Consider the following 16,658-nt stretch of genomic DNA (forward strand, 5'->3'; position numbering starts at 1 on the left):
TACTCTGACCCCACTCCAAGGACTGGCTGGAGGTAGGGGATGAAGAAGCAATGGAGAAGGTAGGGACTCACACAGAAGTTTAATGAGGCAGACGGGGCAGGGAGGCCCATCACTGCGGTAGGAGGCTGAGCAGGAGGCTGAGCAGAAGGGCAGCTGTGAGGCAGTGGGGCTCCAGGAAAGCTGTCTGGGTCCCCGAGGTCAGCCGGTCACCGTAGCGGTCCAGGAGCATCAGGACCACTCCATTGGTCCAGCCAAAGCCCTCCTGGAGAGAGGCAGGACCAGTGGACCAGGATCTCTGGGGAAAGGCCCCACAGCCTTTTAGGGGCTGTGAGATCTCCACCCAGAGGCTCTAGGACTGCCTAGCCCCAGGGCTGCAGAGAAGCTCCAGTCAGCCTCCCGTGGACCCACATCCATAGGAGGAAACACAGGCCTAGGCAGGGAAGGTCATGGCCAGGTGTGGGGACAACACAGCCCTGTCATTCCCAGTAGGGTGTGGGCCCACTCACCTGAACTTCATACTCCCCTCCTCCACCTGGCTGCCCACCATTGCTGATGTCATACTGGGAACAAAAGCACAGGCTCTCAGGGGGGCACTACCCCAGGCTCCCTACTTCAGCCCTCCAGGGGAGCAAGAGATGAGAGCCCCTTTGGGAGAGGCTGCTCTGGCCTGCAGCTCTGACCCCTGCAGTGCCCAAGAATGGCCACCGGGCGTCACCACTGTCCCTGGGCTTGGCAAAGCCTGGTACTCATCCCTGCCCACCACCCCCACCGCCCCCCCCTCCAGTCCCCCACCCCTCCAGCCCACCATGGGGAAGAGCCCAGGAGGCTCTGTCCTCAGGAGCAGCTCACCTTCTCAAACATGGCTGACTTTTGGGAGTACACCTCAAAGTTGGTTCGGATCCAATTCTGAGCCAGCTGGAAAGCCACTTCCTGGGCCCGAGGTGAAGGAGACTTGGCCAGACCTAGACGCCCCCCCCCCGCCCAGGCAGGACTCTGAATCTCCTAAGTCCCCATCCCAGGGGGAGCGGAGGCCTGAGCCTTACTCTCCTCTAGGAGGGAAAGAGGCCTGGGCCTTAAGACCTTCATCATGAGCTGCGTGAAAAGCCAACGTGCTCCTTCCCCAGGGCCTGGGTTTGGAGTGAGAAAGGAGGGCTGGTTCCCCTGACAGGTGGGGGTGGACACACATGTCTGCTGAGTGGGGAGCTGAGAAACCAGAAGAGCCAGAGAAAGACCCCACCTGCTATGTTCACACCTCCCCTGCACCAGGAGGCTGACCCTCCAGGCTGACCAGATGCAAGGGGGGGAAGGTCCTGGGATAAGCCCCATCCCTGCCTCCCTACTCCCTACCTCTGATGACCAGGTCCTGCAGGGGGGCCCAGGCATTGGGGAAGTCCCACTGCTGGCCTGTCTTCTGGAGAGAGGTCGGGATCCCGTACTGGTAGGTCAAGATCTGGCTGTCCTAGGAGGTTTCAGACATTTTCAGGACTGTGGGTGGCGGCTCGATGAGGAGCCAAGAGGCTGGGCCCTCCTCAAGACAGGTGTCCCCCTCCCTGGACTTTCTCTTCTTGCTCAGGGCTGCCCCCCTGGTGGCTTCAGCGGGACCCACAGGCTCAGACTTGGGAGTGGAGGAGAGGGTTGGCTGCCACTTGCCAGAGATCCCTGGCTCTGAAGCAGGGAGAGAGCAGGTGGTGCTGCCCCCAGTAACCCGCCCGCCCTGCTGCCCCCTCACCTCCAGATACTTCAGAGCCTTGTCCACGGCGTCCAGGTCAGAGAAACAGCCAGACCAGAGAGGAGTGAGGTTGGATGGGTAAAACTCTAGGTTCTTCTTTCCATTCTCAAGGTCATAGTCAAACCAGGCCCCTTTCTCTTCATCCCACAGGATGGCTCTCATGGCAGCCAAGCGCTGTTGCTGCAGATTTCTGTACTTTGTGGCTTGGATGTCATTCACCCTGGGGTGAAAGTCTCTTTAGGCTGAGCTACCAGGAGGCCCTGACCTTGGGTCCCATGCCTCCCCCTGTTGTCCTCCCCGAGGGCTAGAAGTCCTGACACCAAGGGGACGTGCAGACCTGGAGCCCACATTTCCGGCCTCTAGGAGCTAAGAGTTCCTGAGCTATGGCCCTGTAGGACTTTCTAGACCCACATCTGCCTGCTCCTGGGTCCATCCTAGGAGGGCACCGGCCATGTGCATTTCCCTAGCTCTGAGAGGTCCGAGGGCAGTTTTTTGGGGAAAGAGAATGGAGAGAGTTTGAAAGCGTGGACTCAGGTGTCCTCTCACATACCCTCGTAGTTCCTCCCAGTAAGAAAGGGAGGGGGTGTGGAGAAGGGGGCCTATTTGTACTCTTGCCCTAGAGGTGAGCTCCGGAGCCAGCCAGGAGGTTGGAGGCCCTTCAGTCAGGGTCCTACTTCCAGCTCCACAGCCAAGGCTGAGGTAGGACCCCAGCTGGGTGAGCTCCACCCCCCCCCACGGGGCTGCTCACCCAGCCTGGTGTAGAAGTTGCTCATCAGCGCCTCTGCCTGGCACAGAAAGGCATTGAGGTCAACAGGCACGAATTTGCTGGTCCGGATGCTGCTGAGCAATGTAGAGTTTGGGCCTCTGACGAGCCAGACTCAGCCCCAGCCTTGAGCTCAGCCCACAGGGCCACCAGGTCCTCTGTGAGGACAATGGGGCAGGGAATGAGGGACCAAGACCTGACACCCAACACCAGACTCCCTGCCCCACCCCAGTTCCTGCGCTTGTTGCTGCTTACCTTCTGGCAACGTGTCCGCCAGCTCAAAATCCTTGCTGTAGGCCTCTGGCCTGGAAGAGGAAAGTGGGCATCCTGGCACCGGGAGGCTCCAAGGCCAAGCTGGAGGCTGAGCCATGCTGCTTCAGCTGCCCCTGGATTGCCCTTGGTGGGCCCTGGATTGCCCAGGGCTTTCAGTATCAGCATCCGAGAGGCGGGGCTGTCATGGCCCTCAGACCGGAGTGAGGAGCTAGAGACCGAGAGGCTGGCAGCAGCTCCTTACCTGGGGCCCCCGTAAGGGACAGCATAGTGGTTCAGGATGTAGCTCTGGCCCTCCGAGCTCACAGAGATGGTCCTGTTCTCCATCCAGAAGTCCAGTTCCAAGGCTAGGGTCTCTATGTTGTCCCTGGGGTGGAGCAAGTCATCGCCTCAGCCCAGGCACACCCCTCAGTCCCGCCCTGGGAGGGCCCAGGTAGGGGGGCCTGCAGGGCAGCAGGGGGACTGGGGACCCACCTGAGGAAGGCGGTGTCGTTGGTGTGGGTCACGTAGCGGTCCATCATGAGAGTCAGGAGGGGAGGCTGGCTCCGCTGCAGGTAGTACACGCGGGCCCCGTTGGGGACATGTCCATAGCTGCCAAGAAGGACACCCGCTGAGGTGCATCTGCCCAGCGGCCAAGGCCAAGGCCAATCCAGCGCCAAGCCCCAGGCCCGCGCTTCCCCGCCCCAGCCTGGAGGGGCCGCCCCGCTTACAGCCGCACCAGGTCCAGGAAGTTCTGCAGCATGCCCTTCACCGTCTGGGGCATCTCAGACAGGAGCAGCCCCTCCATCACCCAGTAGGAGTCCCTGCGGAAAGGGACAGCTTGAGCTCCAACCCCCTACACCACCCCCTCTCCCGCCCTGTGCACCGGGCCAGTCAGGGTGCCCCCCTCTGCTCAGGACAGCCCGCCGGCCCGGGCTCCCCGCCTGCTGCCCGGTAGCTCTGGCCGCTCACCAGTAGGAGAATTCGACGAAGCGTCCACCAGGCACGATGGAGGGGTGGGCCGAGTAGATGAGAGAGAACTGCTCCGGGCGGCTGAGGACCTCTGGCTTCACCTGCAGTCGGGAGAGAGGGCACAGGGAGCCCACAGGCCCCTCGGTGTGGATGCCCTGGCAGCGGGGGCACGAGTTCGGGCTCTGCTGCTGGTCAGCCGTGTGGCCTTGGTCAAGCCAGAGCCGCTGGGAGCCAGGTCTGCTTGGCCCCCACATGCCGGCCTCCGGAGTCCCTGCTAACTCAGCCCGGCCTTGGCAGAGGCTCAGCAAGCACTGGCCAGTATTAGGACCAGGTGGGGGACTGTTTCCTCCACTCCCCTTCCCCCATCCCTGCTGCCACACTAGCCCCAGAGGCCCAGGAGGCCCCATCCTCTGGGAGGACAGGTGCTGTGCAGCCTTGAGCAAAGCACTGCCCTCTCTGAGCCTTAAAGGAGAGAAAGTGTCTAACAAATTGTACTGACCACGGCCCACTAGCAGCATTGGCAATTGTTCCGGAGCAGAATCCTGACCTGACTAGCTCTGGGGAGAGAGAGCCTATGTGGGTGGCCTGGAGGTGGCAGGTGAGGTTAGTTTTGCATAAGCAGCAGTTGGGGTGACAGGGGGGTCTGGTGGGTAGGATGGTGAGGGCTTCAAGGGGGAGGTAAGAAGGTAGAAGTAGATGTTCCCTTTTCTCCCTCCAGAAATTCTTTCTAGAGAGCTGCATTCACGGACCCAGTGGGTGTGGGGCTGTCTTCTCAGGAAATGCATTCCAGTCTGTGATCTAAGGGCAATGGGGGCCCTAAGCTCGTCTCCCCTTCTCCCAGCTCTATCCCCCTGAGATCCAGGACGTGGATACCTTCTTTCCCAGTTTCTTCCAGAGCTGGTGGAGCTGCCCTGCCCAGGCTCTCAGCTTGGGGTCCGAGATCTTCTGCAGCGACCGGGGGCTGGAAGAACATGGACCCCGCGGGGTTCAGGGAGGCAGGCCTGCCCGAAGGCCCCCTCCTGTTTCCTGTCCAGGTAGTACCTGTCCTTCCAGTCCTCGGGAGTCCAGGACAGCAGCTCCTGTCCCGCGGCCTGGAAGTGCTCTTGGATGAATGCCTGCAGCTGCTGTGGGGGGATGCGGTGCTCGTGGGCGGCCGCCAGCTCACGGAAGTCCTGCAGAACCTGGCCTGGGGTCCACCGGCAAGGAGGGGTCAGGTGGACCCGAGGAGCCCTGCCCTGATAGAAGCTCTTCCCTGCCTTGTCTTGCCCTCTGTCATCGTTGGTGCAAAAGCTTCAGGCGGTGGGGTCCCCTGGTGCCTTACCTGGAGCGGAGGACAGTGGCATGTCCACAAACTGCTTGTCATCCCGGTGGAGTCTGGCCATCTGCCCTTGGTGCAGGAGCTCCTCATGGCGGTAAATCTGGCTGTGGACAGTGTTGGGAGGCGGCCAGGTCAGGTCACCACCATTAGGGGGGGAAGAAAGGCTCGAGTCTGGGCACATTCCCTGGCCTGGGGCTACGTGTGAGTGTCCCGGGGAATGTGTGTGCGCCCATGTGTGGCAGGGGCATGTGGGGGGTGGGGACACACCCCGCTGAGAGAATGAGGAGGGCCCTCTGCAGTAGACGACCTAAACAAGGGCCCAAGGCCACCCTGGTTGGTAATTTGGCACGGTAGACACCCAGTGAACAAAAGAAAGGACCACTTGAATCAGAGACTCGCCAGAAGGGGTGGGACCGACTCTGCACAGCGGCCCTGGGGGAAAATGACCCTGGGGCTTAAGGCAAAAGCCTGTAGGTTACACCCAGTGGCAGCTGCCGAGACCTCCGGCGGGAAATCCACGGACACCACGCGGGATACACATCATTCAGGCAGTGACTAGCCTGCTAGTGGGTGTTTATAACAACCACCTCCATGCCTGGAGCACAGCAAATATTCCTGCAACCAGAGTCCCTACCGGGTCCTGGGTGCCATCCCTGATGAAGAAGGCAGTGCCCCCAAAGAGTTCCTTCATACACAGAAAGGGTTTACCCGGGAACAGGTACACGGGGACCGCACTGGCAGGGGGCCTCTTCCCACAGGGCAGCGGGAAACACCCCAAGAGCCACAGGAGAGCCCTGCGGCGGCTCTCCACGACTGACAGAGCTGCTTGGCCATCGATGGCAGTGCCAAGGTGCACAGACGGTACCTCGACAAGAATCTTTGAACAATGGAAGAACAGATCAGCTCAGTGGGCTAAACTGTGTGCTCTTTCCCTTGCAGCGATGGACGCTGAATGTGAAAAGCTCCCACACTGGTTTTAAGTAGGCTCTGTGCCCAGCACAGAGCCCAACATGGGGTTTGAACCCATGACCCTGAGATCATGACCGGAGCTGAAATCAAGAGTCGGACACTTAACTGACTGAGACACCCAGGCACCCAAGTTGGGGTGTTTATGGACTCAGGGGCAGGGAAAATCTGGACTAGGAAAGGGGGTGCTCGCATGGGGCCTGAACCTCAGGAAGTCACTCCAGAAACTCAAGGGGTCCATAAGGTAGTTTTGCATTCCTGACTGTAGACGAATACGCTTAAAATACTATATTGGAACAGAAGACACTGTGCCAACTGGGTCAGCCCGTGGTTCCCACAATGGGCCAAGAGACGTGTCAAATGGACACAACGTGCTCTGTGTCACCCTCTGAGCACTGGCTCGATACAGACCCGCAACAGGCAACTGACACATCTGTGGTCTGAAACGGGCCGAGAGAAAAGCATGAGGGGCGCGCTTACACAGCGTCACAAGTGTGTGCGCACACTCAATATGGGGTGGGTATTTATATATAAAGAAGAGGTTCCCTGCTGGCTAGATTCATCTGCTTTTCTGGGGGACATGAGGAGAGGCTGAGAGCAGGACAACACAATTTTTTCCCACATCGTCCTACTAGGACCCGACCTGCCACTGTGGTGTCAGAAGCATGAATGCTCCTTTAGTAAGAGACTGTAGCTCTTTTCAAATCCTGATGCCACAATCCCCAAGGGCCTGATGGGGCATGGTATGCCCAGGGCCCACATGGCTAAGTGGGGGCTCCCAGTGAGTGCGGCTATGCTGCCCAGTGGCAGGAATACCCCCCTCATTCCGGGACGTGTAACCCTATCCTCTAAGGCCCTCGCAGAACTGGACATGCTGGCGGCGACCTGAACAGTAACAGTACCAGAACCGGACGTCCCTCCCACAGCGGGGAGGGGGAATGAAGAGCAGTGCCACACAGAGAGGAGAAATGGTAGCTGAGGGCAGAGAGAGGAATATGAGAGTTTTTAAGGAAAATGGGAGATCTCGTGCACCACGAGCGCCCAGACAGAGAGGTTACCGCCGTCCTCGGCCCAGTCATACGGGTTGCCTGAAACGGTGGGGCCCTGCGCCTGCCGCACCCAGCCTGCCTCCGGAACCTGCCAGCACTGAGTGGAAGCCTGCAGACAGAGCTGGAGCGGCTCTGGGAGACACTGTGGTCTCGGGACAGGATGCTGAGCTGGGCTACCTGCTGATGCCTGAAGCCAACCTTAGTGATGGGCTGGTGTTTTTCAACTTTCAGTTTTTAGATGTCATTTGGGAAGGAATTTCCTGGAACTACTCCCCACTGGGTCTTTGGACTGGGTGGTCTACAACTCTTGGCAGATTCGTTGCCCTGGAACTATAAACCTTGAAAATCAAATACTTAGAAAGGCCCCTGATTTTGGGGTGCCTGGAAGGCTCGGCCAGTTGAGCACCCGGCTTTTTTTTTTTTTTTTTTTTTTGAGAGAGAGCATGAGTGCGAACACAGGGAGGGGGCAGAGGGAGAGAGAATCTCAAGCAGACTCCATGCTGAGTGCGCAGCCTGAGGCGGGGCTCGATGTCATGACCACCCGACCGAGCCACCCAGGCGCCCCAAGCGTCTCACTCTTTATCTCAGCTCAGGTCTTGATCTCAGGGTCGTGAGTTCAAGCCCCAAGTTGGGCTCCACACTGGATGTGGAGCCTGGTTTAAAAACAACATCTCCCAATTTTAGTGGACAGAACACAGCAGCACGTGCAGTGCTGAGAACAGAAAACTAGTCCACAGCACAGAAACAATGGGGTTCTCGTGGGATGAAAGCAGTAGGCATCATATAGTCCGTCCAGATCCCCGTGGGGAATAACCCCACCATAAGATGAGGAAGGCTGTGGGAGGCCTCACCGCGTACTCACAGTAAACGGGATCCAGGCGTGAGTACCCCTTATCTCAGCCTAGTAGGGGGCACCTGCCATTTCTGGACACCAAACCTGTCTCCCAGAGGCACTCGGGCTTTTAGCACTAATGGCAACAACATACATGGTAGATTAAACAGCACTGGACCATGAGCCACACAAGGGCTGCGGGGTGGCTGGGTGGCGCAGGCAGGTAAGCATCCGATTCAGTTTCAGCTCAAGTCATGATCTCAGGGTCATGAGATCAAGCCCTGTGTTGGGCTCAGCACCGAGCATGGAGCCTGCTTAAAACTCTCTCTCCCTCTGCCTCTCTCCCACGTGCTCTCATTCTCCTTCAAACAAAGGGAGGGGGGCTTTGCGGGAGACGGGTCCCCCATTGTGGAACAAACTGAATTTGATTTTAATGAGGAGAGGCATTCAGAGAAAAAAAAATACTAGCTAGAATCAGCAGACTAGAAGGAGTTTTCTTCCAAGAAGAGGCAAAGGCTAGGAGTCAGGCTGGATGGATGATGAGGCTTTAGTGAAATGGGTCAGGCCAAGGCAACAGGTAAGGCTGAGGAATGCCAGGGTCCAGCACTGGGAGGGGCCTGCGCCGTCAGCCAACAGAGCCTCCTGACTGTTCTAATGCAGACTGAAGCCGAAGTAGCCACAGGGCGATGGCCTTCCATACTAGCGACTGAGGCTCAAGAGCCAAGGCTGTGGGAATCTTCTAGACCTGCCCACCGAGTTCTGTGGACACGTGTACTTGAGCCTGATGTGCTGCGACTGCCCTTGCTCTGGGAACAGATCATAAGAAGATACGCCCTGTTGTACAATCGGCAGAACTATTCTGAAGACCACCGTGTCCTCCGCTAGGGAGGAGGTGGTTGTAATAAGTAATAAAGTCACAGCTACCTGTAACGATGCCCGTCTGTAACAATATTTGGTCTAAGGGCAAAGATCGAGTCCCTGGAGAAGGCGCAGAGGAAGCTCTGGAACTCTTCCAGTCCGTTCTGTAATGGACCTCACTGTACTATGACTGACCGCACCGGGATAAGGTCTAACACTGCTATTATGTGTATGATTCCACCAGCCTGTGTAAATAAGGCATGTGGGGAACGGAAACTGATGCCTGCATAGGTTCGGAGACAGAGCGAAAGTCTCCTCAGAATGTCAGGCCAACGGGAAACGACAGGCCGGAGGAAGGGCTGGGTTTAGCGAACTTCTGCGCTAGGCAGCTCTGTAAGCCTCTCGGTGAGACACAAACGGGGGGCACCTCGGTGGCTCAGTCTGTTGAGTGTCTGACTCTTGATTTTGACTTGGGTCATGACGCCCAGGTCCTGGGATAGAGTCCCTCGTGGACTCCTTGCTCAGCGGGGAGCCCGCTTCTCCCTCCGGCTGCCGCTCCCCGACCCCCGCTTTTGCGCATGCGCGCTCTGAGATAAATAAAATCTTTTTAAAAATCATTCTCTAACCGACCATGAGGTGTATCACCATCTCACACTACGGCAGACATAAGCTGGAACAGGAGAGTCAGAATTACTAGAGTCTCATACAGTCACGATTAGTCTAGTCCAGCCTCATCTGGCCAGAACCTCTCTGGACGAGGCCACTCAGGCTTGCCAGCTTCCATCTACCCTCGTCAGGCTCCAGAGCCGGGGAGGTCTTGGCTGCACATACAGTCACCCCTTTGGGCACGCGAAACGGAGAGGCGGCCTCCCTTCCAGCTCTGGGCCTCCTTCAGAGCGGTCGGTGTAACAGTGGGTCTCTCCCGCCACATGACCGTCAGCCATGCGTTCAGTTCTTTACCTTCAGCTGCTGTTTCTCCTTCTCCCCATTTATATCCGAGCTGTTCCAGCTTGGGCCAGACTGCAGCAGCAACGCTAGTCTAGCGAGTGCCTCCCCGCGGTCCCCTCCGGCTCACGGGGGCTGGGGCCACGTGGGTTCACTTCAAGCAGGCCATTCCTACCCCTAGGCCTGCGTGAGGCCTGAATACAGCCCTTTCCAGTGACCCCCTGCATCTGGCCAGATGGGGCGGGCACAATGCACTGCATCAGTCTCCTGGGGGATCAGACCTAGCAGGTTAAGGGTAGAGCTCTGCCTTCTTACCTAGGAACCATCCCCGCTTTCGCCACATGTGGCTGCTGCCTCGGGCCCAGCATCTCTGCATCGGGTAGAGAAAAAAAGGCTGAAGCGATTTGGGGGAGAAAGAAAACAGTGCGATCTACCGTCGTCTTCCTCCCACGTGGGAAGAGCCGCAGGGTCCTACCAGCCTCCCCCCCCCCACCCCCCCCTCCACCCTCAGCCCGCATCGATCGCCCTGGCCCCTAGAGGTGGAGCCATCTATCCCAGGAGCCCCTCACGCCTGAGTGTGAGCGCACACTTGGGAGGCTGTGTCAGCCGGCCCTACAGCCGGCCCTTCACGTCCGCATCTGCCCTTTCAGGCAGCCAATGTTGTTATGATCCGTTCTAGCTCCCTATGGAACCACGGCTGGGGGTGGGGGGGGGAGTGTGCTCCCTGGTGTGACAAGATACAGCCCAGGGGTCCAGACAGGTGCAACATCTCCTGGTCTGTTCCTCTAACAGTATACTCAGCATTCATGGCGACACCTAGGTCAGACTACCTGCTCCCGCCGGGGTCTCACCAGCCAACTCCAGGCATGTCCTCTCCCCAAGGAAACCTGCCCTGTAGCCCATCTCTTTTGTTGACACAATAGCTCTTACTGGCATTTTGTGCCTCAGCTGGTGCATCTAGATCTGGCCCACCTCTGCATGGCTGCGACCTCCCAACATCCCATCGGTTCACGACCCCACGTGGCCACCTCACATGAACACACTGGGATACCTACTTGCTGGCTCTAATCACTTTTTGATCAAGGACAGGGGTTCCTCTGATGGGTATCAAACATGTTCTACCTGGGGTGCCTGCATGGCTCGGTTGGGGGGCTGCCTTCGGCTCAGGTCATGATTCCAGCGTTCTGGGATCAAGCCCTGTATCGGGCTCCCTGTTCAGTGGAGAGCCTGCTTCTCCCTTTACCTGCCGCTCTACTTGTGCTCTCTCTCCCTGTCAAATAAATAAATAAAATCTTTAAAAACAAACAAAAAACAAAAGTCTTCTCCTTTAATGAACTTCTCAGATTCCCAGTGACTTCCATAGGACTGACTGTACCACACATGGGCGATGTTTCTACAAACTACCTTCCCATCGCCCTTCTGCCTGATCGTATGGCCAGGATGGTGGCCACTAAGAGTAGATGAAACCCCAACACAGTGGCAAATACTATGCAGTTCAGCCCACTGAGCTGATTTGTTTTTTGGTTTTTTAAGATTTTATTTATTTATTTGAGAGAGAGAGGGAGAGAGAGAGAGACAGCATGAGCAGGGGGAGGAGCAGAGGAACCAGCAGACTCCATGCTCAGTCTGACGCGGGGCTCCATCCCACAACCCTGAGATCATGACCTGGGCTGAAATCAAGAGTCAGATGCTTAACTGACTGAGCCACCCAGGCGCCCTGGTATTCTCACTCCTGGCCATAGCGGCAGCCCTCCAGTGCTATCTGTTCACCTTGGAACGGCCATCCATGAACAAACACCTTTTCTAGGGAACAGAACCTCCTGCTCTCACATCCAGGTCATGGAATTAACTCTACATTCTCCCAGCAACATGCTACTGGATAAACCCTTTCCATTGCATTATGGAACTCTTCCGGGCCCTGCCCTCCCTCTTAGCTCATTTCTCCAACATCACCCAAGATATTATGGATGTTTCAGGTTTTAAGATTATCTTAGGTCTTGGGGTGCCTGGGTGGCTCAGTCGGTTAAGCCTGTGACTTTGGCTCCGGTCCTGATCTCAGGGTCCTGGGACTGAGCCCCGAGTCCTACTCCCTGCTCAGCATGGAGCCTGCTTCTCCTTCTCCCTGTGCACCTCCCACCCCATGGGCTCGTGCCAATAAGTAAATAAAAACTTAAAAAAAAAAGATATTCTTATGTCCTTCAGAGAGGGGCAGTCTCAATGTCTGATAACAAGCTAGTAATTGCCTCTCAAATGGACATTTTTCTAGTCCAAAGTCTGGCAGGAGTGCTGGGAGGGGCCCCGAGGCTTCTGCTCTAAGCCGCCCTCTACACTCCACGGAAGGGTGTGATCTGTGTGACCTCAGGCAATTTTACTGGTGCCCATTTGGAATGTCCAATTAATACAAGAAGCGAGAGCATGATGGGCAAATTCACAGGCCTTTTGTTGTATATCACTAGAGACTGGAAACACTCCTCGCTTGGATACAACGTCCACCCCTGTAACGCACTCAGGCAAAGTAAAAGCAATCACTTCACAAGAAAAGTGTTCAAACACCAAAGCAGCTTTTATCTCAGCCCCTTTGACCCTGGTGTTCCTAACCATGGCTTTGCAGACAGGTTTAGGTTTTATAACACTAGGAAGGGTAAGTGATCCCTGGCCAGACGTGACAGCCACGTCTGAGACACATTCAGGAGAAGGAGAAACCCCTTGATATCAGGTCTGTCTAAATATTCTAATTTCCATCTGAACATGCACCTAAAACCCACCAGCTCTTGCACTCTCTGTCCTCCCAACCCAACTGTTGCCCGTTTAAGGACTTTAGCCACGCATCTGCTACCACGGTGCGCGGGACCCCACAGCACAGAGTCAAGAATCTTCTCCATCCTCTGACCATTTTGCCACAAGCGTAACGTTTTGAGCCCCCTGCAGGGACACAGCTAAGGGACTCTAAGCTTTTCACCAATCTTTTTTTTTTTTAAGATTTTATTTATTTATTTGCCAGACAGAGATCACAAGTAGGCAGAGAGGCAGGCAGAGAGAGAGGAGGAAGCAGGCTCCCCGCTGAGCAGAGAGCCCGATGCGGGGCTCGATCCCAGGACCCTGGGATCATGACCTGAGCGGAAGGCAGCGGCTTTAACCCACTGAGCCACCCAGGTGCCCTACCAATCTTTATCTTGATTAAATTGTGGGACCTCTGCCTCAAGAGGTGGGAGGTCAGGTTTCTCATTAACATCTTTGCCTTGCAAAGTTTTTTCCTAATTCCTCCAAAGTAGGGTGAATAAAACAGATTTTGGTCCCTTGCATTTGGGGGGCCTACAGGAGCTCCCAGTGGTCCCTTCAATTTCTAAGAAGTGCTGCATTAACACATTTTGACCCTATTTCTCAATAACTGTTTAAAGATTCTACCCTGCTGGGATGAGTCCATTGGCTCCCTCTGCCTATCCTATTCTCTTGGAAATTGGTCTAGCCTGCTTCATTATTTGTTATTTTAGAATTTTTTTTTTCTTTTGGAAATGGCTCTAAGGTTAATGGACATACCTCAGGCCAGCTAGAAATGGGATCCTGTCCCCCACATTCCTTAGGCAGGGGCCCCGAGAAGAGAGGCTGAGGTTTGGACTGGCCAAAACGTAGCCATGACCCATCTCTCACTTCCATGTTTGCTATTATAGGACAATAATAACCCAGGGGTTGCATTTTTAGATTTTTTTCTTATTATTCTGCATTTTCTTAGGCATCCAGAGAGCCAACACTCTGGGAGATGGACCCATCATCTCCAAATTCCATTGATAACTTTCACCTCCAGGAACCGACCACAACACAGCTGCCACTCCGAAACACGGGTGACCCTTCAGCCAAGCAGGAACCAAGGGGTGCTCATCCCCTGTCCTTCCATCTCGCTTTCCCCGAGCCACATGTCCCAACCAGGCAAGGAGCCACATTTTCTGACATCCACCACAGTACTACAATGAAACTCAGTACTAACCGATGAGCTCAGGCCATGGCCCAGTCCCCCACAAGATGGCCCTCGGTCCAGCTAACAGGGGCTGGTTTGGGGGGCCCCAAGCTATACCCACTTTGGACCAACTGGCTACAGACTGGGAGGTTCCCCCAAACCCATCAGGTTCAGTAATGCGCCGACTCACAGAAGGACCGAGGGCCACCCAGTATCACTCAGGCTTAGAGACCCGCAGACTGAGTAAGATCGGACGCACAGATACTCCCTGCCTCTGTCACAGGCCCCGGGTGACAACCCTGAACTCGAGGCCCTGGGTGACCTTGTGCATGATGTCACACGGGTTGCTGGGAAAGTTAGCTGCTATTCATACACATCCACTGGAAGAAGACAGCTGGAGTTTTTGTTTCTTCTCTCTTGGACTCTGCCCTATGTGCCTTCTACCTTTCTTGATTTTAATCTGTAACCCTTCACTGGAATAACTATTTGGTGAGTAGCAAATCACCAGCGCCGCGGGTGGTCTTACCCCTGACACAGCAGCCTTTCCTTACTGTCAGCAACTGACCTCATGCTTGACAAAACTCTTGATCACACAGCCTCTCTGAAATCCTTATTACAATTTCTCAGAATAAAATCTATGAATCATCCCGAGTAATCCCTTTCCCTTTATACTCCTTCATCAGCGAGTCCTATCAGCTCCCTTTGCAAAATATACCCCATCCTGAACGACTTGTTACCTGTCTGGTCCTACCACTGGCACCCGAGCCCTGCCTCCTCTCTCCCGTGGCCTGTTCCCACCTTTGTCCCAGCCACAGAGGCCTTCTTCCTTGAATCATGACCTCAGAGCCTTTGCACGGCCATTTCCCTGACTCCTTGCCTGGACAGTCTTCCACATCCACACAGAGATGATGGTTCCTTCCACGGTTCTGCTCAAATGTCTTCTCCTCAGACACCGTCCCTCTCCATCCCCTCGGACACCCCCTCTGCTCACCCCGAGCGGCTCCCCCACTGCTTCTGACTTCTGGCTGTGTTTCCGTCAGTACTGTCCTTGCTAATTACATAAGGTCCCCAAAGACAGGGACCTTGTTTCTCTTGTTGCTGCAGGCCAAGAGACACAGTGAGAGCTAAAGAAACCCATTTAGGTGAGAAATGGATGACGTCCTGTGAGATTGGGAAGCAGGACAGGCTCACTCATCTGTCTAATTTGGGGATGGGAATGATGGCTCTGGAAAGAGGTCTGACTTGGCTCTTGGTCACCGAGGTCAGAGGTTAAACTAAGGAGGGCTTTCGGGCCCTGACACTGCTTCTTACCTCCTGGCTGGGGAAACTGGAAAACCGGAGAACGGGCAGAAAGTTTCCCAGAACCATCTGAGGAAAGCCCTGCACAGTCTGAGGAGGAGCTTGGAGCCAGGGGTGGAGGGAGGGAGGACACTGGGCAGCCGGCGCCTGCATCAGGAGGCAGCCCTCCTCCTTCTCCAGCACTGGAGGTCCGGTGGTGTCTGGCACAGAGCCTGCCTGCCCCCGCCCCTCCGAAAGCTAATTTCTTCCCTCCACTTCCCTCCCCAGGGATGACACTCCAGCACCTGAGATCTGATCCCAACCTCTGGACCCTGTCCTTCCTGCCCCAGCCACCTTCCCCACTCCTACCTGTCACAGGGTGGGGGCAGGGTGCCCTGGGACCCCAGCCCCAACAGAAGCAGCAGACACAGCTCCCGGGTCCTCCCCTGCATGGTGGCTGTGGCCGTGGTACAGGAGTCAGCTCTGGCACCTCTTATGCGCTGAGGTGCAGCGTGACTCACCCACTTACCAGAGGCAGCCGAAGTCCACATGTGGGGTGTGGTAGCCCGAGGGGCTGGATGCCAGGTCTGTGCACTGAAGCTCCCTGCTTCTGCGCTCAGCTCATAGAGGCCTGCCCCCTACCTTGTCCTTGTTCTCCTCTTTTAGTCTCCACAGGTCCGCCAGCACAGGCCCTTCCCTCAGAGTCATGTGGTGGGATGGCAGTGGGGGCAGCAGTCACAGGAGTGTCAGGGGCACAATTAGGTCACACATCTATGACCCAGAGGACCCCAGGATCACCACTGCAGAGTGTTACCTTTTCCTTTAACATTTCAAACAGAATGGTGTAACTGTCTCTCAGAACAATGTATTACTTAAAATATAACCCATGGGACATTTTACTAGTTACCAAGCATGTCAAGAAAAACACATACTGGCCGCAGGCCTCTAGGGGAGAGGCGGATACACGGCCTTGAAGCCGAGCAGCTGGGAAGGCCCGGCGCACTCAGGGCTGAACACCCCTGCTGCATTTTTCCTGCATTTTTCCGTTATCTCCCCCCTCCCCCCACGAGAGCGCCTGTGGCTAATTAGGTAAGTCCTTTGAATGTGCTTGCTCAACTATAAACTTTATACCGCTTGACCAGACGTATTTTGCCTTCCTTCTTATCTACAAGGCATATGACCAATGTTTGGCCTTCTTCGGCTCTTCTGTTGGTTACTGTTTCTATCTAATAAAAGCGGGACTGAGGTGTTGTTCGGGGCCACAGTCTTCTCTACTGTTGTCCCTGCTCCCTTTCTCTTGCAGCTGACTTGTTTGTGCCTCATTCTTCTCCCGTGCACCATCAGGAAGCGACAGAATGGCTCACGATTCTGCCCCAGTGTGGCATGAGGCCGGGCCACTCGAGGAGGTCGCCGCATGCTTGTGGACGGATGACTCAGGCCTGAAATGACACAGGGGTGGGGGTGGAGAGTGTGCACGGTAAAGGGTGTTGTGAACTGGTCACCCCCTGAGATTAGTGACCTTGGGACCTTTCCTTTAGGACTCAGGCTTGTTGTCCGCACCTGAGTGGGGTCTGCCACAGGACAAGATGGCCCTGTCCCTCCCCAGCAGGTCACCTCTGCCCTGTTAGCCCCCCTCCTGCCAGCCACCCCTGCCTCCAGATGCTACATACTTCCTTCCTTTTTTGGTGTATTTTTAAAAATCTAAATTCAATTGCTTAACATATAGTGTGTTATTAGTTTCAGAGGT

At 55.9% G+C, this 16,658-nt stretch overlaps 1 protein-coding gene across 1 annotated transcript; it reads right to left on the reverse strand.

Moving 5' to 3' along the window:
* Window positions 1–71: 71 nt before the first annotated feature.
* Window positions 72–15,436, reverse strand: TREH (trehalase). The gene is given in 16 exon segments (XM_047690430.1): window positions 72–262; window positions 507–560; window positions 850–962; window positions 1,348–1,459; window positions 1,730–1,946; window positions 2,477–2,606; window positions 2,609–2,650; window positions 2,748–2,797; window positions 3,007–3,129; window positions 3,237–3,353; window positions 3,473–3,565; window positions 3,714–3,814; window positions 4,587–4,674; window positions 4,755–4,899; window positions 5,035–5,135; window positions 15,281–15,436. Coding segments are annotated over 16 exon segments (1,722 nt in total). The 5' UTR covers window positions 15,364–15,436; the 3' UTR covers window positions 72–109.
* Window positions 15,437–16,658: the final 1,222 nt, after the last annotated feature.

Source organism: Lutra lutra, chromosome 10 (genome assembly GCF_902655055.1).
Source record: "Lutra lutra chromosome 10, mLutLut1.2, whole genome shotgun sequence".
Lineage (NCBI taxonomy): Eukaryota > Metazoa > Chordata > Mammalia > Carnivora > Mustelidae > Lutra > Lutra lutra.